At 39.5% G+C, this 20,750-nt stretch overlaps 1 protein-coding gene across 8 annotated transcripts in view; it reads right to left on the bottom strand.

The window, feature by feature from the left end:
- Positions 1-1,593: 1,593 nt before the first annotated feature.
- LOC143041551 (palmitoyltransferase ZDHHC16B) overlaps positions 1,594-20,750 on the bottom strand; it is a 161,156-nt gene continuing 141,999 nt past the window's right edge. For all 8 annotated transcript variants that reach the window (XM_076213551.1, XM_076213556.1, XM_076213555.1 and 5 more), the window contains 2 exons: positions 13,535-13,605; positions 1,594-1,715 (listed from right to left, as the gene is read on the bottom strand). In XM_076213551.1, the coding sequence (XP_076069666.1) occupies positions 1,610-1,715; positions 13,535-13,605 (177 nt within the window). In that variant the 3' untranslated portion in view covers positions 1,594-1,609. The remainder of the gene's footprint in view (positions 1,716-13,534; positions 13,606-20,750) is intronic.

Consider the following 20,750-nt stretch of genomic DNA (forward strand, 5'->3'; position numbering starts at 1 on the left):
AAACATATTTTTTTTATTTTCCTGTTCTTGTTTCCATTGATTCTTTATTTCAATTAAGTCTGTTTCTTTGACTTACTCTTCCACCTTTCTGGTCACTACTTGTAATTGCTCTTTGACCTCCTTTTTCAGTTCATCATATTTATTTTTGTCTTAATTTTTCATTCTCTGGCTTTCTCTCTTTAGAATTTCAAATTCGCTCTTTGGGTCACTTAGTTCTTTGATCGTTTGCTCATTACTCTTATGCAAAGTAATCAATTCTCTATGTATAGCTCAGTAGTCCAACTTTAAATCTATAATTTCTTCCATTAAGTCATTTATTTCATGATTTCTTAATGCATTACTATATCTTACACATACACCAACTACTATCTTGACTAAAATGTATAAAAAATTCTCTTCCTCTACACAGGCTTATGACAACCACTGGATATACATTTTAAAGACAATTTCTTAAACCTTCAATATAATGGTGCACTTTAATGATTTTCTCATTATAAACACCGACTAACCTTTTAATTGAAATATGGACTCTGGCCTGAGCACCAACTCAACTGTCTGTAATACTACTTAGGCCTGCATGGATCTGCTCCTCACCATAACAAAGTAAAATGCAAGAAACTTCAGATGTGGTTAAAGGTACAATGTGATTATCCTGCCATTGAAAAGTGACTGATAAGGATTTCTGTACTGGTTAAGAGGTAATGTGCAGGATGTTGGTTGAGCTCATACAGCTTGTTGAAGATGGGAATTTATTCAACTCCATTTTGGAAAAAATTATTCTAACAGAATGGAAAAAACCTGGTACTGGGAAATTCACAATTGTCAGAAAAATAAGTATTTACCTAGTTGTACCTAGTTGTAATATACGGGAGGGGAGCTATGCTCATGGTAACCCGTCTTTGTATCTCTCCGCATCAAGTTATATCTTAAAATCTTGTATAATGTTTGCACATACTGTTTTGTTGTCTAATTTGTTCCACGTATTAATCGCTCTGTGTGGGAAACTGTTCCTTTTCAAGTTTTTTCTATAACTATCTTTTTTCAGTTTTTTTCCATGTCCTCTCGTTTTACCGTTGTCCCACACTAACAGCTCGTTCCTGTCTAAGTGAAGACAGCTCGTTGTTACAACAATTATTTTTGTCAAGAAGAGACTACTTGATTATAGAAATTGTGAAACTGCCTTTTCTTGTCAAGTTCATAAGGCATGTTGGTTCTTTTCTAGTTTCATACTAGAAAAATAGTCTCCAGTCTTAGGTAGCAATATATGTAAAAACTTATATATAATGTATTGGAATGACTTATGATATGATTCTTAAACTAACTTGTATGACTTAGATGAACCTTGAACAGAAATGTTTACTTTAAGTTAACCAAAATAAGAGTGGGTGTTCTTTGAAAACTGTAGTTGATTACTGAGTTTGTAATTCTGGCTAACTTTTTTCAGTTTAAACATAATGAGTTAACTGTGCACAAATAAATGGAATGATGAATACAACCTTAGAAGAAAATAAATATATCCCTCTCATTAGATGACCTCAGCTGCTTCTGGATGCAGTAAAACAAGTATGCGTAACATAAGCAACTGTTGCAGCTGAGGTTAAACCAGCTGTCATGCAGCCTTGTCATGCATGGCTGCATGGACAATGGAGTTGGCCCATGTGAGTCCATCATTGTCTGGGAGATGTGTAGACGGTAGCAAAACATGGCGCCAATCCCTGTGCATGAATAAAAGAAAATTTTAGAGGATCTCATAAAAAAGAAAAAAGATCAAGTACTATATGAAACCATCAAATCCTGATTTTTTTTTTTTAGAAAAGGACAAAAAAAAAAAAAAAAAAAAGGGAGTACTGTATAATCTTCTGTCAAGTAAAACTGTTAAGTCAAATTCTGTGAATTGTGATATTAACTCACACTCTGTTAAGTAAAGTTTCATTACATCAGAATTATCATGAATTCAATCTCAGATTGACTTACTAGAAAACTATACAACATGGATATTGTTCTCCACTATGGGTAAGATTTTAACATGTTTGCTTTGAGCATGGTCTCTGTAATTTCTTACAGATTATAAATCAATAATAAATCTTGTTGCTGATAAATATACATACATATACCAAGGTTTTCTCCCCCTTATAAGGAAGGTAGCCAAATATCAAAGGCATAAAAACCACTCCCACCATATTCAATCCCCACACACTCCATCCCCATCCACCCCCTCCCTCCCTCTTTTCTTGGCTCCTCTTGGATGACAGGTCATTCCTGCATCTCACTCACTGCCCTGAGTCAGAAGCAGTGTCACAAGACACAGCACATCCACAGCAAGGCTGTTTCATTAAATCAGCAACCTCCTCTCCATCCCCTCATGCAAAAATGAAGATGAGGAGAAATCCCTTCAGACTGCATCAATTTATTTTTTATATATACTCCCTCACCCCCATCCCCAACTCATTCCTCCTCATGCATTACAGCATCATCTATACACGACCATTCTCTATTCACCCCTATTTTCTGTCCTCTCCTGTCCTTCCTCAACAGTCATTCCCTTTTTTCCCAATACCCCTTTTACCCAATCCATCTCATCCTTGGTCGCCCCCTCATGTTCACTCCTTCCACCTCTACCTTCCACACCTCTTTTACCAATCTTTCTTCACTTATTCTTTCCATGTGTATAAACCATCCCAATACTCTTTCATCAACTCTATCCCTCAACTCCCTTTCCCCCCCTGTTCTCCTCCTTACCTCCTTGTTTCTCACTCTATCCAGCCTAATAACCCCTATCATATTTCTCAGGCACCTCAGCTCAAACACATTCAAACTCCTCCTCCCTTCCTCTCTTATGTTCCATGTTTCTACCCCATATAGTACTGTGAACAAATTACTCCTTCATACAATATCCTCTTACATCCATTCCCAAATGCCTATTTCTCATTACGCTTTTTAATCCCCCAAGGCATTTACTTGCTTCTCTCAATCTACATTCTACCTCTACCTCCACTCCTCCCTTTCCTGCCACATTCGCACCCAAGTATCTCCAGTCTCTCTCCCTTAATACTCCCTTCCAGTCTGCTACCACTTTCTCCCCTTATACATCTCATCACCTTACTTTTACCCACATTTATCTTCAACTTCCCAAACTCTGTCACTAACTTCCTCAATCCCTCCTCTGATCCTGCTACAAGCAGTGTCATCAGCAAACAACAACTGGCTTATCTCCCACTTTTCTCCATTTTGTTTAACTATCTTCAATCCCAACTCACTACCCTTGCATTTACCTCTTGCACCACCCCAGTCACATATAAATTGAACAGCCTGAATGACATAACACATCCCTGATGAAATCCCACCTTTACCTCAAACCACTCACTCTCTCCATTCCTGATTTTAACACAAGCTCTACTACTCTCATAAAAACTCTTGACTGCTCTTAAAAGCTTTTCTCCTTTCCCATATATCTCCAATACCTCCCACGGTGCCTTCCTGTCTACCCTGTCATAAGCATTTTCCAAATCCATAAGAGCCCAAAAAACATCTCTGTCTCACCATAAAAGTCTGATCCATGCAACCTCTACCTGTCCTAAAACCACACTGTTCCTCACCAATTACTCCCTCTGTTCCTCTCCTAATCCTCTCAATCAAGACCCTCCCATAAGTCTTTCCAACTACACAACAAACTGATCCCTCTGAAACTATTACACTCACACTTGTCCCTCTTTCCCTTGTAAAGTGGAACCAAACAGGCACTCCTCCAGTCCTCTGGCACTCTACCCTCTCTTAATCATTCATTAAATAACCTCACCAGCCAGTCCACCATCACTGTGCCTCCTTTTTTTTTTTAGACATTCTGCATGACATCCATCCAACCCAGGTGCCTTACCTGCTCTCATCATCTTAACAACTGCCTTCACTTCATCTTTCCTTATTTCTCCTCCATTTTCCTCATTCATCACTGTCATTTTCTTAGCGCTTCCCACTGCAACTACCTTTCCCTCCCTATCCTCCTTTACATTTAGGAATTCCCTAAAATACTCTGCTCATCTTCCTCTTACTGCCTTCTCTTACATTATTATCTCTCCATCTACACCTTTTACCTTTTCTTCGCTACTTGATTCCCCTTCTCTTCCTCTCTTAATTTCTTTCCAAAACATCTTTTTATTACTTTCAGAATTTTGTCATATTCTTACCCCATTTCACATCTGCTCTCCCCTTTGCCTCCTTTATCTTATGTTTTACTTATCTTCTCTATGATCCAAAGATATAATGTTTTTAATTTATCTGTTCCCCTGAGCCTCTTGCAGAGAAGCCATGGCTCCTGGGAAACTGATACTAGCCATTAGTTTGGCCCAAAAGTCATTCAATGAAGTGATATGGTGTTGCTGGATAGGTGAGGATCAAGCATGGTGGTGTAGGATGTATTTACTTAGGTATAGTATACAGAGTTGGAGCTGTGCTCATGGGGTCCCATCTCTTTGCCTCCATTCATTAAACATTTCCTTAATTTTTTTCATGGCGTTCTCCTGGGTTAGATTTTCACCCAACTTATTCCATAAGTCTACATGTCTGCTGGGAATCAGAGGAGAGCACAGGATTTGAACTAGAATTGCAAACTGTTTTTTGAAAACTGGTGCAAACAGGTTTTTGAAAACTTGTGAAAACATGTTTTTGACACCGGTGAAAACTAGTTTTTTAATATAAAAAATAAATAAATAAATAAATAAATAAATGAATTGCATACACATGCCAATGTTTTTTCTCCCTTACAAGGGTGGTAGCCAAAGTCAAAGGCATAAATCCACTCTCACCCATTTCATACCCACATACTTCCCTCCCACTCACCACCTCTCCCTCCCTCACCTCTTGGCTCCTACTGGAGCACATCCACAGCAAGGCTGCTTCATTTAATCGGCAACCCCTCCCCCTGTCACCTCATGCAGAAAAAGAGAAGACGGGAAGAAATCCCTTTGGGCTGCATCAAAATATCATTCACATATACTCCCTCCCCCCACCCCCCACCCACTCCTCTCCATGCAGCACAGCATCATCTATACATACACAACTCCTATCTTCTGTCTTCTCTCTTCCTCAACAGACATTCCCCTCTTTCCCAATGCCCCTTTACCCCATCCATCCGTCTCATCCTTGGTCTCATTTTCACTCTCTCCACCTCTGCTTTCCACAACTCTTTCACTAATCTTTCTTCACTCATTCTTCCCATGTGTCCAAACCATCCCAATACTCTTTCATCAACCCTATCTCCCAACTCTATTTTCACCATCGCTCTCCTCCTCACCTCCTCATTTCTCAATCTATCCAACCTAGTAACCCCTATCATACTTCTCAGGCATTTCATCTCAAATGCCGAAAACGAAGAAAACTTGTTGTTGTTATTGCGCGCGATGAGTAAGCAATGGTACTCAAGTGGCCGGTTAAAATAATCCAGTTCTTGAAATAGGTATAGTTTTGGCATAATGGAGAAAGAGAAAGAAGAATAACAAATGAACCAACAAGGACTAGATGTAAGTATAGTGGAAAGTCTGGGAGGTGTCATCCCCCAAAAATATTGTTTGATAGATACACCAAGGAAAAACCTAAGGTGGGAAAATTAAAGTTCTTCAGGGTTTCAAAGAAACCCAGGTGAAATAGGTAAAAGCTTAGATACAGATATTAGATATAGTAATGCATTAAGAAATCACGAAGTAAATGACTTAATGGAAGAAATCATAGATTTAAAATTGAATTACCAAGATGTACTTAAAGAATTGATTACTTTGCGCAAGAGTAATGAACAAACAATTAAAGAATTAGGTGACATAAAGAGCAAAATTGAAATCCTCAAAAGAGAAAACGAAAGAATGAAAAATGAGGACAAAAATAAAAATGAAGAACTGAAAAAGGAGGTCAAAGAACAATTATAAATAGTGACCAGTAAGGTGGAACAGTCAAAGAAATAGACCTCATTGAAATAAAAAAATCAATGGAAACAAGAACAGGAAAATGAAAAAATATCCTTTAGAGAAATATTACAAAAACAGATGCAGGAAAATACAAAAGAAACATTTATGAAAGTAATTAAAGAAAAGGAAAATTGGGTGAGAGATACAGTTGACATAGGTAAGTGCATTGTGGTCTATGGTATCCAGGAAAAACATGATATGTATAGATACCAGAGAGACAAGGAGAAGGAAATAGCTAAGGAAATATTTAAATAAATACAGGATGAAGGACAAAATTTCAATAAAGAAATTGATGAAATCCACAGGATAGGCAAATATTCAAAAGAAAAACAACATAGACCACTGAAAATAGAACTAAGAACTCAAATAATAGCAGAGGAGATATTATCGAAAGTGGTTAAATTGGCAAATAGCGAGAAATTCAAACATAAATGGATACAAAAGGAAATGAGTGATGAGGAAAAAGAGAAAGACAAAGCTCTCAGAATTGAAGCCAATGATAGAAATGAGAAAAGAACAGAAAAAAAACAAGATTTTGGAGAGTGCTGGACTTAAGACTGAAAAAAATGGTACATAAAAAAAGGAAACTTAAACCAAAAAAAGAAAGGATAATATAAAACTAAAAGTGGCATACACAAATATCAAGAGCATGATCTCTGGAATCAATTAACTAAATGACTATCTAGATATGGAAAAACCTGACATCATGGGAATTGTGGAGACAAAACTGAAAGGAACTATATCAACAAGCATAGTGGGACAAGTTCTATACAACCACTGGGTGAAAAATAGAACAGACAAGCAGGGAGGAGGTGTCATGATATTGACCAAAAAGGGTCTAAATGTGACAAAGATAAATGAAGGCCAAGGCAATGTAGAATTAATTATGATCAAAATTGAATACAGATTTAAAATGTTTGTTCATAACCTCTGCCATTTCTTTATCTTCTATACATTCCTCATACCTGTAGAATAATCTAGGCTGATCCTTACATTTATCTATTATGTCTTTTTGATATATGTTTGCCACTTACCCAATGTTCTTTTTCCTTTTTCCATCTTTTCCAAGCTTTGTCTCTTCTATCTTTTGCCTCACTACATTTTTTGTTATACCAGCACTTAATGTACACCCTTTCCTGCTTCTGCTTTGGTACATATTTATCTATTCCTTCTTTATAAATTTCTTTAAATATATTCCATTTCTCTTCCATCTTTGTTTCTTCATTAAAGAAGTTTTCCCAATTCACTTTTTGAAAGAATTTTCTGAGTTTCTCAAAATCTGTTTTGTTGTACATTAGTCTACCTTTTCTGTGTTTCTCATTTCTTCCCAAATCAATTTCCTCTTTTAGTTTAAACTCAATATGTGGTCACTTTTCTCAATTGGTGTCTTGTATTCCATCTTATCCACAATTTCAGGCTCTGATGTAAGTATCAAATCTAGTCTGGACATTTCTTCATTGTTTCTATATCTGGTATTCTCCTGTACCCACTGAGTCATTGTATATTCAATGGTCATATCCAGTAGTATATTTCCCCAAAGGTCGTCTTCACATTTCACTGTCATCTCTTCCCAACATATTTCTTTGAAGTTAAGGTCACCCATGATTACTATGTTTCCTCCTTCTTTTGGTAATTCATTTAATGCGTGCTTTGTGTCTTCCAGCATTTTGGAGTGGTTACTCTCAGTCCAAGAATATGTTTTTGGGGGCATATATATTAATACAAATTTTCTACTTTTCATGCTATTGTTTTCAACTTTTATCATAATTTTTCAACATTATTATTCCCTTCCATTATCTTTGTCACCTTTAATCCTTTTTTAGTCAAAAACATGACTCAACCCATTTTCTCCTTTCTATTTTTTTATCCAATAATTATATAGACCTTGTCCCACAGTATTAGGTGGTAGTGGGCCTTTTAATTTCATCTCTACAATTCCCATTATATCCAATTTCTCTTCTTCCAGATAGTCGTTTAATTAATTTAATCCAGAAATAATGCTGTCTATGTTAGTGTACATTATTTTTAATTTTTTCCTTTCACCTTTTTTGTTTTCATGTTTCCTTTATTTATATATACAGGTACTCCTCGTTTAACGACCTACTCGGTTAATGACAACTCGGAGTAACGACGGGCTTTATGACGTCGTTTAACGTAAATCTCCCGAAGTTACGACGCCGTGTATGATAATTAAGTTGGCTGAGGGCAAATTTGTATGATGTTATAAATCAACTTGTACGGTGGATATTACCTGTGAGGTAAAGTGTTCTGAAGCTTAGGTCTACATTACCATCCTGCAAGCTGCAAAAACTACCTGGGGTACAGTGTATACCGGTAGTGGTAAATTTTTAGTTTCGACCATGGGCGCAATATAGCAATAGAAAATTAATTATTAATTTTGTAAATTATAATGTATCAACGTAATATGCAATTTTGTGAGTGGAAATGAAAAAAAAAATGCTAAAACAGATTTCGTAAGTAACGAAGTCATGTCGGACGAATGGTACACCATGTTTGTTATGATAGATGCCAATGTCGAAGAAATGAAAGGATGATAAATTAATTCGTCTAACCTAAACTAAACTAACCTAACCTGTGTTTAATAAATCATTACCTGCAAATTAAATGTCATCCGGCTCGTCCTCATTGTCGTCGTCATGAGAGACGTTGGCAGACGACAAGATGGCGTCCCGAGCCTATGCTACCGACTTCGTTCATTAGCATATTTTCTTGTAGCAAGGTATTTTTTACTTTCATTTCCGCCCACAAAATTGCATATTACGTTGATACATTTTAATTTACAAAATTAATAATTAATTTTCTATTGCTATATTGCGCCCATGGTCGAAACTAAAAAAATACCCCGGTATTCAATATGGAATGTCAGCATACGCGGATTTGGTCATATACGGTAATTTTAGGAACCTAACCACCATAAATAAACAGTAAATAAAGCTTTAATGTACTGTATAAAAGAGGAAAAATACACAAAAATAAAGATACATGTATTGCTGGACATTGTACATACAGTACATGTACGTATATGTATACACTTTCGCTTAACGACCAATTCGGTTAACGACGGCGTGCTGGTCCCAATTGTCATCGTTAAACGAGGAGTGGTTGTATATATATATATATATATATATATATATATATATATATATATACATATACATATATAGTATATATATATATATATATATATATATATATATATATATATATATATATATATATATATATATATATATATATATATATACCATTTTCTCAGCCTCAGGTCTAGTACTCTCCAAAAAACTTTGATCATTTGCTTTAATTCTTAGTGTCTTTTCCTTTTCTTTTTCCACATCACTCATTTCTTTATTCTTAGTGTCTTTTCCTTTTCTTTTTCCACATCACTCATTTCTTTATTTATCCATACATTTTTGTAATTTTTGCTTTTTGCCAACTTTGTTGTTGAGATCCTAGTTTAATTTCTAGTGGTCTATTTTCTTTGAGTACAGTCCAATTCTATGTACTTCTATTTGTTTGTCTATTTCTTGCCCCTCCTCTTGTATCTTGCTTATATTTTCCTTTAGAATTTCTATCTCTTTTTCTCTTAGGTACCTGGCTACATTATGTTTTTCTTTGATACCATAAACTACTATGCTCTTTTTTTATCCACTGTGTCTCTGACCCAATTACCTTTCTCCTTTAATAACTGTTTCTTTAGCATTCTCTTCCACTTGTTGTTGTACTATTTCTTTAAATTTTATTTTTTATTTTCTTGTTCCACTTTCCATTGATTTTTTATTTCTTGGAGATCTGTCTTTTTTATTGTTTCTCCCACTTTCTCAGTCACCGCTTGTATTTGTTCTTTTACTTCTTTTCTCAAAGCCTTATTTTTATTTGTATCTTCATTTTTCATTCTTTCATTCTCACATTTGACTATGATTAATTCCTTTTTTTAGAACATTAAACTCTTTGTTGGTTTCAGCATTTTGAAGTTTTAACTGATTTGTTTCTTTATACATTGCCCTGTATTCAGCTTTCAGATCTATAATTTCATTTATTTATTCTGTAATCTCCTGATTTCTTAGAACCCGTCATCAAGGAAGTGCCAAGATAAGAGGGAGGGAAGAGGGTGCAGGGGAGTGGAGTGTGATAGGTGGGAGTGGTTTTTAAGCCTTTGTTTTTTGGCTACCTCCCCTGTAAGAGGGAAAAAAGCCCTTGGTATATGTATGTATTTACCTAGTTGTATTTTATGGGACGAGAGCTATGCTCATAGTGACCCATTTTTGTATCTCTCTGCATCCAGTTTGTTCTTAAAATCTTGTATGGTTTTGGCACTCATTGTTTCCCCATTAAGTTCGTTCCAGACATCAATCACTCTGTGTGGGAAGCTATTCTTTTTCAAACCTCTCCTGTAACTGTCCTTCTTTAGCTTCTCACATCCTCTTGTTTCTCTCTCCCATTCTCAACCTTTACCTAGTAATCCACTTTCTTTTGCAAACCCAGAAAAAGCAGTGTTATCTAACCTTTGGTTTATTCTTGGTGTTTCAATGATGCAACTCTTTTTTTGCTATGACTCCTAACAGTGATTCCACTATGCTTACATCCAGTCTTCTCTTTATTGGCTCATTATATCTATGTCTTCGTTCATCTTTTTCCATTTTGTGTGTTGTTCACTAAATGAATTTATTCTATTTTTTTCTTTTGGTCACTAGATAAACATAGCCCACTATCACATAAACAAAGCTAGGTGTTTCCTTAAAATTCATCAAAAAAGCACTGCGTTTCAGAGCTCGCTTTAGATGTCCATTCCAGTCTGTGTTTTGATCATGTGTGGTAAGACAGATATGTGAGAAAGCTTTAGGAAAAAGTAAGGATGTTTTTTGGGCTTTTATGGATCTGTAAAAGGATTATGACAGGGTAGACAGGAAGGCACTGTGGGAGGTTTTGCAGATATATGGGATAGGAGGAAAGCTATTAAGAGCAGTCAAGAGTTTTTATAAGAGCAGTAGAGCTTGTGTTAGGATTAAAAATGGAGAGAGTGAGTTGTTTGAAGTAAAGGTGGGACTTTGTCAGAGATGTGTTTTGTCACCCTGGCTGTTAAATTTATACAAGGATGGGGTGGTGTTAGAGGTAAATGCAAGGGTAGTGAGTCAGGGATTGGAGATGGTTAAAGAAAATGGAGAAAAGTGGGGGATAAGATAGCTGTAGTTTGCTGACGACACTGTGCTAGTAACAGGATCAGAAGAGGGATTAAGGAAGTTAGTGACAGAGTTTGGGAAAGTGTGCAAAAGAAGAAAGTTGAAGATAAATGTGGGTAAAAGTAAAGTGATGAGATCTATGAAGGGAGAAAGTGGCAGCAGACTGGAAGTGAGTATTAACCCCTTCCATACGGTGCCGCACACGTAGGCGTCATGAGGAGCAAGTGGATTCGCGACGCTGCCATATCGGCGTCTTGATTATATTTATTGTAGTCGCCCCTGTGTTTTTACATTCTCCCAAATGCGCCCTTAATCCCATTCTCTGTGGTTTTCAAAATTCGCGGGTGAAAGAGAGAACGATCGATATAAGCGGCGACTATATTTTATGATGCGAATATTATTTCGTTACGTCGTACGGCTGGCATTGGCTGCTGCCCGCGAGATTTAAGTCCCGTATTGAAGTGGTTAAGAGAGAGAGACTGGAGAAAGTGGATAGTTTTAGATACTTTTGTGTGAATGTGGTGGGAAATGGAGGAGTGGTGGTGGAGGTAGAATGTTGATTGAGAGAAGCAAGTAAATGCCCTGGGGGATTAAAAAGTGTAATGAGAAATAGATATTTGGGAATGGATGCTAAAAGAAAATTGAAGGAGTGATTGTGCCAACAGCACTATACAGGGCAAAACCATGGAAGATATGAGAGGAAGAGAGAAGTTTGAATATATTTGAGATGAGGTACCTGAGAAGTATGATAAGGGTTACTAGGCTGGACAGAGTGAGAAATGAGGAGGTGAGGAGGAGAACAGGGGTGGAAAGGGAGTTGGAAGATAGGGTGGATGAAAGAGTATTGGGATGGTTTGGACACATGGAAAGAATGAGTGAAGGCTAGTAAAAGTGGAGTGGAAGGCAGAGGTGGAAGTAGTGAATATGAGGGGATGATCTAAGGTGAGATGGATGGATGGGGTAAAAGGGGCATTATGAAAGAGAGGAATGCCTGTTGAGGAAGGATGGGAGAGGACAGAAGATAGGGGTGAATGGAGAATGGTTGTGTATGGATGATGCTGTGATGCATGAGAGGGAGTGGGTGGGGGATGGGGAGTGAGGAACTATGTGTGAGAAATAAATTGTCAAAGCCCAAAGGGATTTCTCCACGTCTTCTCCTTTTCTGCATGAGGGGATGGAGAGGGAGGGTCGCCAATTTAATGAAGCAGCCTTGCTGTGGATGTGCTGTGTTTTGTGACACTGCTTCTGACCCAGGTCAGTGGGCAAGATCCAGGGATGACCCATCATCCAGGAGGTGCCAAGATAAGAGGGAGGGAAGAGGTGGATGGGAGTGGAGTATGTTGGGGATAGAATGGGTGGGAGTGGTTTTTATGCTTTTATTTTTTGACTACCTCCCTTGTAAGGGAGAAAAAGCCTTTGGTATATGTATAGTACTTTTCCTTCATTCTCAATTTTCCTTCTACCAAAATATCTGACTCCCCCTAATTCACTCCCCTTAAAACATGAACAGCTCAAACTCTTCCTATCCTTCCTAATGATACCATTACTTAATCCACTAATGCACTATCAAGTACCCTTCCATCCACCACTCTTTCCCATGTATACTTATGCTTGGCTCTCTTCTTAGTGTTTCCCATCATCAAATTCCTTTCTAAGCATAATCTACATAATCTCTCCCCTAAAATTTTTACATGGCATCCCAAACCTCCCTACTGCTCCATTTATTGGCTTATCCCCTACTCTAGAATTGAGATCCCTCAAAATCATTAAATTCATATTCCTCCCAAAACTCTCTACACACTTGTTTAAATTTATCCAAACAGCCTCCTTTTACTTTTCATTCTTCTCACTACCAGGTTCATATGCACTCACAAAAATCCACATTCCCTATCCTAGTTTCCCCTTCACCCACATCCTTGTTGAAGACACATCTCTTCAATCCACCACACACTTTTCTATCTTATCACTTACTGGCAGAGCTACAAATTCGTTCCTTGTCCTCTAATCATTCCTGACCCTCTCCCATGGCCCCAAATTTCCAAACTCAAAATCACACCTTTCTTTTATATTAGTTTCACTTAATCCTGATATGTCCATCTTCCTTCTCACAAACATACTGCCAATTTCTTCCCTTTTACTTTCATCTGTACCACAACCATGCTCCTGTAATGACCTAACAGGTTGTGGTTGTAATTCTTCTCCCACACCATATCTGCTTAAAGTCCCTGATGTATCAGCAACCTGCTACTATGCAATCACTACTGCATGATAATATACAGTACAGGAAATATAGAAATAATCTTAATAATAATAATAATAATAATAATGATAATAATAACAATAACAACAATAATAATAATAACAAAATGAGAAATGTAGCCTTACCTGCCATTTGTCAGTCCTAAAAATATTTTCCAATTCAGTGTAGATCCAAAGTCATAAGGATTTTTATAAACCTAAAGGAAGAAAGAAATTGCTTACATATCTAAACCAAGTTTATATAAAGCTAAAACATATGGACATAAATATGCATATATTTAATGATTGAGTACAGAATTCATCTATGTAGTAATTAGGAAGGGTAGAATGGGAGTAAGTCCAAAAGGAGAGAGGCTGGAGGAGGTGGATAGCTTATTTGGGGTTCATGTGGCAGGAAAGGTAGTTGTGGAGATGGAAGTAAATTGTACATACATACATACATATACCAAGGCTTTTTCCCCCTTACAAGGGGGGTAGCCAAAAAGAAAAAGGCATAAAATCATTCCCACCCATTCCATCCCTGAATACACTCCACACCCCTCCACCCTCCCTCATATCTTAGCACCTCCTGAATGACGGGTCATCCCTGCACCTTGTCCACTGCCCTGGATCAGAAGCAGTGTCGCAAGACACAGCACATCCACAGCAAGGCCGCTTCATTAAATCGGCGACCCCCCCCTCTCCGTCCCCCCATTGCATAAAATGAGAGGACGGGGAGAAATCCCTTCGGGCTGCGTCAAATTTTGCTCACACATACTACCTCTCCCCCCATCCACCCGCCCATTCCACCTCATGCAATCACAACATCATCCATATACAACCATTCTCCATTCACCCCTGTCTTCTGTCCTCTCCCGTCCTTCCTCAACAGACATTCCCCTCTTCCCCAAAGCCCCCTTCACCCCATCCATCCACCTCATCCTAGGACATCCCCTCATGTTCACTCCCTCCACATCTGCCTTCCATACCTCTTTTACTAGTCTTTCTTCACTCATTCTTTCCATGTGTCCAAACCATCCTAATACTCTTTCATCAACCCTATCTCCCAGCTCCTTTTCCACCCCTGTTCTCCTCACCTCCTCATTTCTCACTCTATCTAGCCTAGTAACCCCCATCATACTTCTCAGACACCTCATCTCAAACACATTCAAACTCCTTCTCTCTTCCTCTCTTATGTTCCATGTTTCTGCCCCATACAGTGCTGTTGGCACAATCACTCCTTCATACAGTCTCCTCTTAGCATCCATTCTCAAATGTCTATTGCTCATTACACATTTTTAATCCACTAAGGCATTTACTCACTTCTCTCAATCTACAATCTACCTCTACCTCCACTTCACTCTTTCCCAACACATTCACACCCAAGTATCTAAAACTATCCACTTCCTCCAGTCTCTCTCCCTTAATGCTCATTTCCAGTCTGCTGCCACTTCCTTTCCTTGTACATCTCATCACCTTACTTTTACCCACATTTATCTTCAGCTTTCTTCTTTCACACACTCTCCCAAACTATGTCACCAACTTCCTCAATCCCTCCTCTGATCCTGCTACAGGCACAGTGTTGTCAGCAAACAACAGCTGGCTCACCTCCCACTTTTCTCCATTTTCTTTAACCATCTCCAATCCTTGACCCACTACCCCTTGCATTTACCTCTCACACCACCCCATCCATGTATAAGTTGAACAGCCAAGGTGACATAACACATCCTTGACGAAGTCCCACCTTTACCTCGAACCACTCACTCTCTCCATTTCTAATCCTGACACATGCCCTACTACTCTCGTAAAAACTCTTGACAGCTCCTAGAAGCTTTCCTCCTATACCGTATATCTGCAAAACCTCCCACAGTGCCTTCCTGTCAACCCAGTCATAAGCCTTTTCCAGATCCATAAAAGCCCAAAAAACATCCTTACCTTTTCCTATAGCTTTCTCACATATCTGTCTTACCACAAAAATCTGATCTACATAACCTCTACCTGTCCTAAATCCACACTACTCCACTTCAATTACTCCCTCTGTTCCTCTCCTAATCCTCTCAATCAAGATCCTCCCATAAGCCTTCCCAACTACACTTAACAAGCTAATCCCTCTGAAACTATTACATTCACACTTGTCCCCTTTTCCCTTGTAAAGTGGAACTATACAGGCACTCCTCCAGTCCTCCGGCACTCTACCCTCTCTCCATCAAACATTAAATAACCTCACCATCCTGTCCACCATAACTGTACCTCCTTTTTTGAGACATTCTTCATGGCATCCATCCAGACCAGGTGCCTTACCTGCTTTCATCATCTTAACAACTGCCTTCACTTCATCCTTCCTTATTTCTCCTCCATTTTCCTCACTCATTAAAGTCATTTTCTTAGCACTTCCCACTGCAACTATCTTTCCCTCCCTATCCTCCTTCACATATAGCAACTCCCTAAGATACTCTCCCCATCTTCCCCTTACTGCCTTCTCTTCCATTATTATTTCTCCATCTGCATCTTTTACCTTTTCTTCTCTACTTGATTCGCCTCCTCTTCCTCTTTTAATTTCTTTCCAAAACATCTTTTTATTACTTTCAAAATTTTCTGTCATACTCTTACCCCATTTCACATTTGCTCTCCTCTTTGCCTCCTTTACCTTGTGCTTTACTTCTCTTTTTTTTTCTTTGTACCTCTCATATGACTCCCTCGTCCTATTTTGTAACCAATCTGTGAAAGCTCGCTTCTTCTCTTCTACAACCTTCTTTGTTTCCTCATCCCACCATTCACTACCCTTCCTTCTATTTCCTCCTGTCCTTCTTGTTCCACACACCACCTTTGCACACTTTGTGACTCCCTCCTTGAACCATCCCCATTCCTCCTCCACTCCTAGCTCTACTCTATCCTTCACTCCCTCCCGCTCCTCTCTCAGCTTCTTCTTGTACTCTTTCTCCTTTTCCTTTTCATTTAAAGAGTTCACTCTAAGCACCTCCCTACCTTTTGTCCTTTTCCTCTTTCTCCATCTATCCTCCACTCTCAACTTACCTTCCACCAAACAATTATCTGATATTCCCCCACTCTGTTCCCTTAGCACATGTACATCCTTAACTCTTCCTATTATACTCCTATCTACCACTACATAGTTCATTAACGCTCTATCCACCACCTTCTCCCATGTGTACTTACGCTTGACTTTCTTCCGAAACACTGTATTTGCTATCATCAACTCTCTTTCTAGACACATTTCCACCATCAACTCTCCACTACGATTCTTTCCTGGAACTCCACATTTCCCAACCACTCCATCAATTGGTTCATTTCCTACCCTAGCATTAAGGTCTCCCAGTACTACTAAGTGCATATAGGCCTGGCAGTGAGAAGAGTGTAGAAGAAAGGGAGGCTTTTTGGATAGATTTAAATGAGTGCATAGAGGATTCAGGGAGAAATGTCAATGTAATAGTACTGGGAGACCTTAATGCTAGGATAGGAAATGATCCAATTCATGGAGTGGTTGGGAAATGTGGAGTTCCAGGAAAGAATTGTAGTGGAGAGTTGATGGTGGTGTGTCTAGAAAGAGAGTTGATGATAGCAAATACAGTGTTTCGGAAGAAAGTCAAACATAAGTACACATGGGAGAGGGTGGAAGATGGAAGGGTGGTAGATAGAGCGTTAATGGATTATGTAGTGGTAAATAGGATTATGATAGGAAGAGTTCAGGATGTACATGTGCTAAGGGGAGAGGGTGTGGGTATATCAGATAATTTTTTTGGTGAAAGGTAAGTTGAGAGCGGAGGATAGATGGAGAAAGAGGAAAGGGACAAAAAGTAGGGAGGTGCTTAGAGTGCACTCTTTAAATGAAAAGGAAAAGGAGAAGGAGTACATGAAGAAGCTGAAGGAGGAGTGGGAGGGAGTGAAGGATAGAGTAGAGCTAGGAGTGGAGGAGGAATGGGGATGGTTCAAGGAGGGAGTCACAAAGTGTGCAAAGGTGGTGTGTGGAACAAGAAGGACAGGAGGAAATAGAAGGAAGGGTAGTGAATGGTGGGATGAGGAAACAAAGAAGGTTGTAGAAGAGAAGAAGCGAGCTTTCACAGATTGGTTACAAAATAGGTCGAGGGAGTCATATGAGATGTACAAAGAAAAGAAAAGAGAAGTAAAGCAAAATGTAAAGGAGGCAAAGAGGAGAGCAGATGTGAAATGAGGTAAGAGTATGACAGAAAATTTTGAATAATAAAAAGATGTTTTGGAAAGAAATTAAAAGAGGAAGAGGAGGCAAATCAAGTAGAGATGAAAAGGTAAAAGATGCAGATGGAGAGATGATAATGGAAGAGAAGGCAGTAAGGGGAAGATGGGCAGAATATTTTAGGGAGTTGCTAAATGTGAAGAAGGATAGGGAGGGAAAGATAGTTGCAGTGGGAAATACTAAGAAAATAAACGTGATGAGTGAGGAAAATGGAGGAGAAATAAGGAAGGATGAAGTGAAGGCAGTTGTTAAGATGACGAAAGCAGGTAAGGCACCTGGTCTGGATGGATGCCATGCAGAATGTCTCAAAAAAGGAGGTACAGTGATGGTGGACTGGCTGGTGAGGTTTTTTAATGTCTGCTGGAGAGAGGGTAGAGTGCCGGAGGACTGGAGGAGTGCCTGTATAGTTTCACTTTACAAGGGAAAAGGGGACAAGTATGAATGTAATAGTTTCAGAGGGATTAGCTTGTTAAGTGTAGTTGGAAAGGCTTATGGGAGGATCATGATTGAGAGGATTAGGAGAGGAACAGAGGGAGTAATTGGTGAAAAACAGTGTGGATTTAGGACAGGTAGAGGTTGTGTAGATAAGATTTTTGTGGTGAGACAGATATGTAAGAAAGCTATAGAAAAGGGGAAGGATGTTTTTTGGGCTTTTATGGATCTGGAAAAGGCTTACGACAGGATAGACAGAAAGGCATTGTGGGAGGTTTTGCGGATATACGGGATAGGAGGAAAGCTTCTAGGAGCTGTCAAGAGTTTTTATGAGGGTAGTAGAGCTTGTGTCAGGATTAGAAATGGAGAGAGTGAGTGGTTCGAGGTAAAGGTGGGACTTCGTCAAGGATGTGTTATGTCGCCCTGGCTGTTCTAATTATACATGAATGGGGTAGTGCAAGAGGTTAAATTCAAGGGTAGTGGGTCAGGGATTGGAGATGGTTAAAGAAAATGGAGAAAAGTGGGAGATGAGCCAGCTGTTGTTTGTGGACGACACTGCGCTTGTGGCAGGATCAGAGGAGGGACTGAGGAAGTTGGTGACAGAGTTTGGGAGAGTGTGTGAAAGAAGAAAGCTGAAGATAAATGTGGGTAAAAGGAAGGTGATGAGATGTACAAGGGGTGAAAGTGGCAGTAGACTGGAAGTGAGCATTAAGGGAGAGCGACTGGAGGAAGTGGATAGTTTTAGATACTTGGGTGCAAATGTGGCAGGAAAAGGTGGAGTGAAGATGGAGGTAGAATCTAGATTGAGAGAAGCGAGTAAATGCCTTGGTGGATTAAAAAGTTTAATGAGCAATAGACATTTGGGAATGGATGCTAAGAGGAGACTGTATGAAGGAGTGATTGTGCCAACAGCACTGTATGGGGCAGAAACATGGAACATAAGAGAGGAAGAGAGAAGGAGTTTGAATGTGTTTGAGATGAGGTGTCTGAGAAGTATGATGGGGGTTACTAGCTAGATAGAGTGAGAAATGAGGAGGTGAGGAGGAGAACAGGGGTGGAAAGGGAGTTGGGAGATAGGGTTGATGAAAGAGTATTAGGATGGTTTGGACACATGGAAAGAATGAGTGAAGAAAGACTAGTAAAAGAGGTATGGAAGGCAGATGTGGAGGGAGTGAACATGAGGGGATGTCCTAGGATGAGGTGGATGGATGGGGTGAAGGGGGCTTTGGGGAAGAAGGGAATGTCTGTTGAGGAAGGACAGGAGAGGACAGAAGACAGGGGTGAATGGAGAATGGTTGTATATGGATGATGTTGTGATGCATGAGGTGGAGTGGGCGGGGGGATGGGGGGTGAGGTAGTATGTGTGAGCAAAATTTGACGCAGCCTGAAGGGATTTCTCCCTGTCTTCCCCTTTTATGCATGGGAGGACGGAGAGGGGGGGGTCGCCGATTTAATGAAGTGGCCTTGCTATGGATGTGCTGTGTCTTGCGATACTGCTTCTGACCCAGGGCAGTGGACAAGGTGCAGGGATGACCTGTCATCCAGGAGGTGCTAAGATAAGAGGGAGGGTGGAGGGGTGTGGAGTGTATTCAGGGATGGAATGGGTGGGAATGATTTTATGCCTTTTCCTTTTTGGCTACCTCCCTTGTAAGGGGGAAAGCCTTGGTATATGTATGTATGTAGTACTACTACATTGATGTTTCTCCCTAATCCCTCTATGCATTCATTTAAATCTATCCAAAAAGCCTTCCTTTCTTCTATGCTCTTCTCATTACCAGGCCCATATGCACTTACAAAAACCCACATCTCCTTTCTCAGTTTCACCTTCATCCACATTATCCTTGAGGAAACCTCCTTCCACCCCACTACATGTTTACCTATCTCTTCACTTACTAGCATAGCCACCCCTTCTCTCCCTCGCCCTGTCTTCACTCCTGATAACCTCCCAATTACACTCCAAAACTCACACTCGCCCTTCCCTTTCAACTTAGTTGCACTCAAAGCCAACACATCCATCTTTCTTCTCACATACTACCTATCTCTTCCCTTTTACTCTCATCTGTACCACATTAAAAGACCCAAACCTTAGGGTGCTGGTTGGAAAACTCCTAGACCCTCTTATGCCTTTACTTTTTTTAGGAATGTCTCCTGTGGGGATACAGGGAAAAGGATGCCTGGTCCCAAACCCTGTCCCATTTTTTCTTGCCTCTTACGATCCAAGTGGAAATATTTGGTGGCAGTATTCTTTTCTCCCCACCATAGGGTAGGCAAAACAAGGAAATGAAATTCAGAGAAATGGTACAGGATAGCAACAAGGGGTTGGGGGACAGCATAATGGAGGGACAGTAGCAGTAATAAAAGTTTCATAATTTCTCTATGAGCAGAGTCTTCCTCTATCACAGACAAAATGATGTGTGGCTCTGGTCTGTAGGGGTGCTGCATATAGACCCTAAAGTATCAACTGCATGCTACTTTGCCATAACAACATGCAGCCAATACCCCCGGCAGGGTATTGGCTGCATGATATTTTGAATGATATTTTGATGCAGCCCAAACGGATTTCTCCCCATCTTTATTTCTGCATGAGGGGACGGAGAGGGGCTCACCAATTAGGTAAAGCAGCCTTGCTGTGGATGTACTCTGTCTTGCTACATTGATTCTGACCCAGTGCAGTGGGCAGGATATTAGGAACTAAGATAGGAG

The sequence above is a fragment of the Oratosquilla oratoria genome, chromosome 31, assembly GCF_046742065.1.
Source record: "Oratosquilla oratoria isolate Oo_2021 chromosome 31, ASM4674206v1, whole genome shotgun sequence".
Classification (NCBI taxonomy): Eukaryota; Metazoa; Arthropoda; class Malacostraca; order Stomatopoda; family Squillidae; genus Oratosquilla; species Oratosquilla oratoria.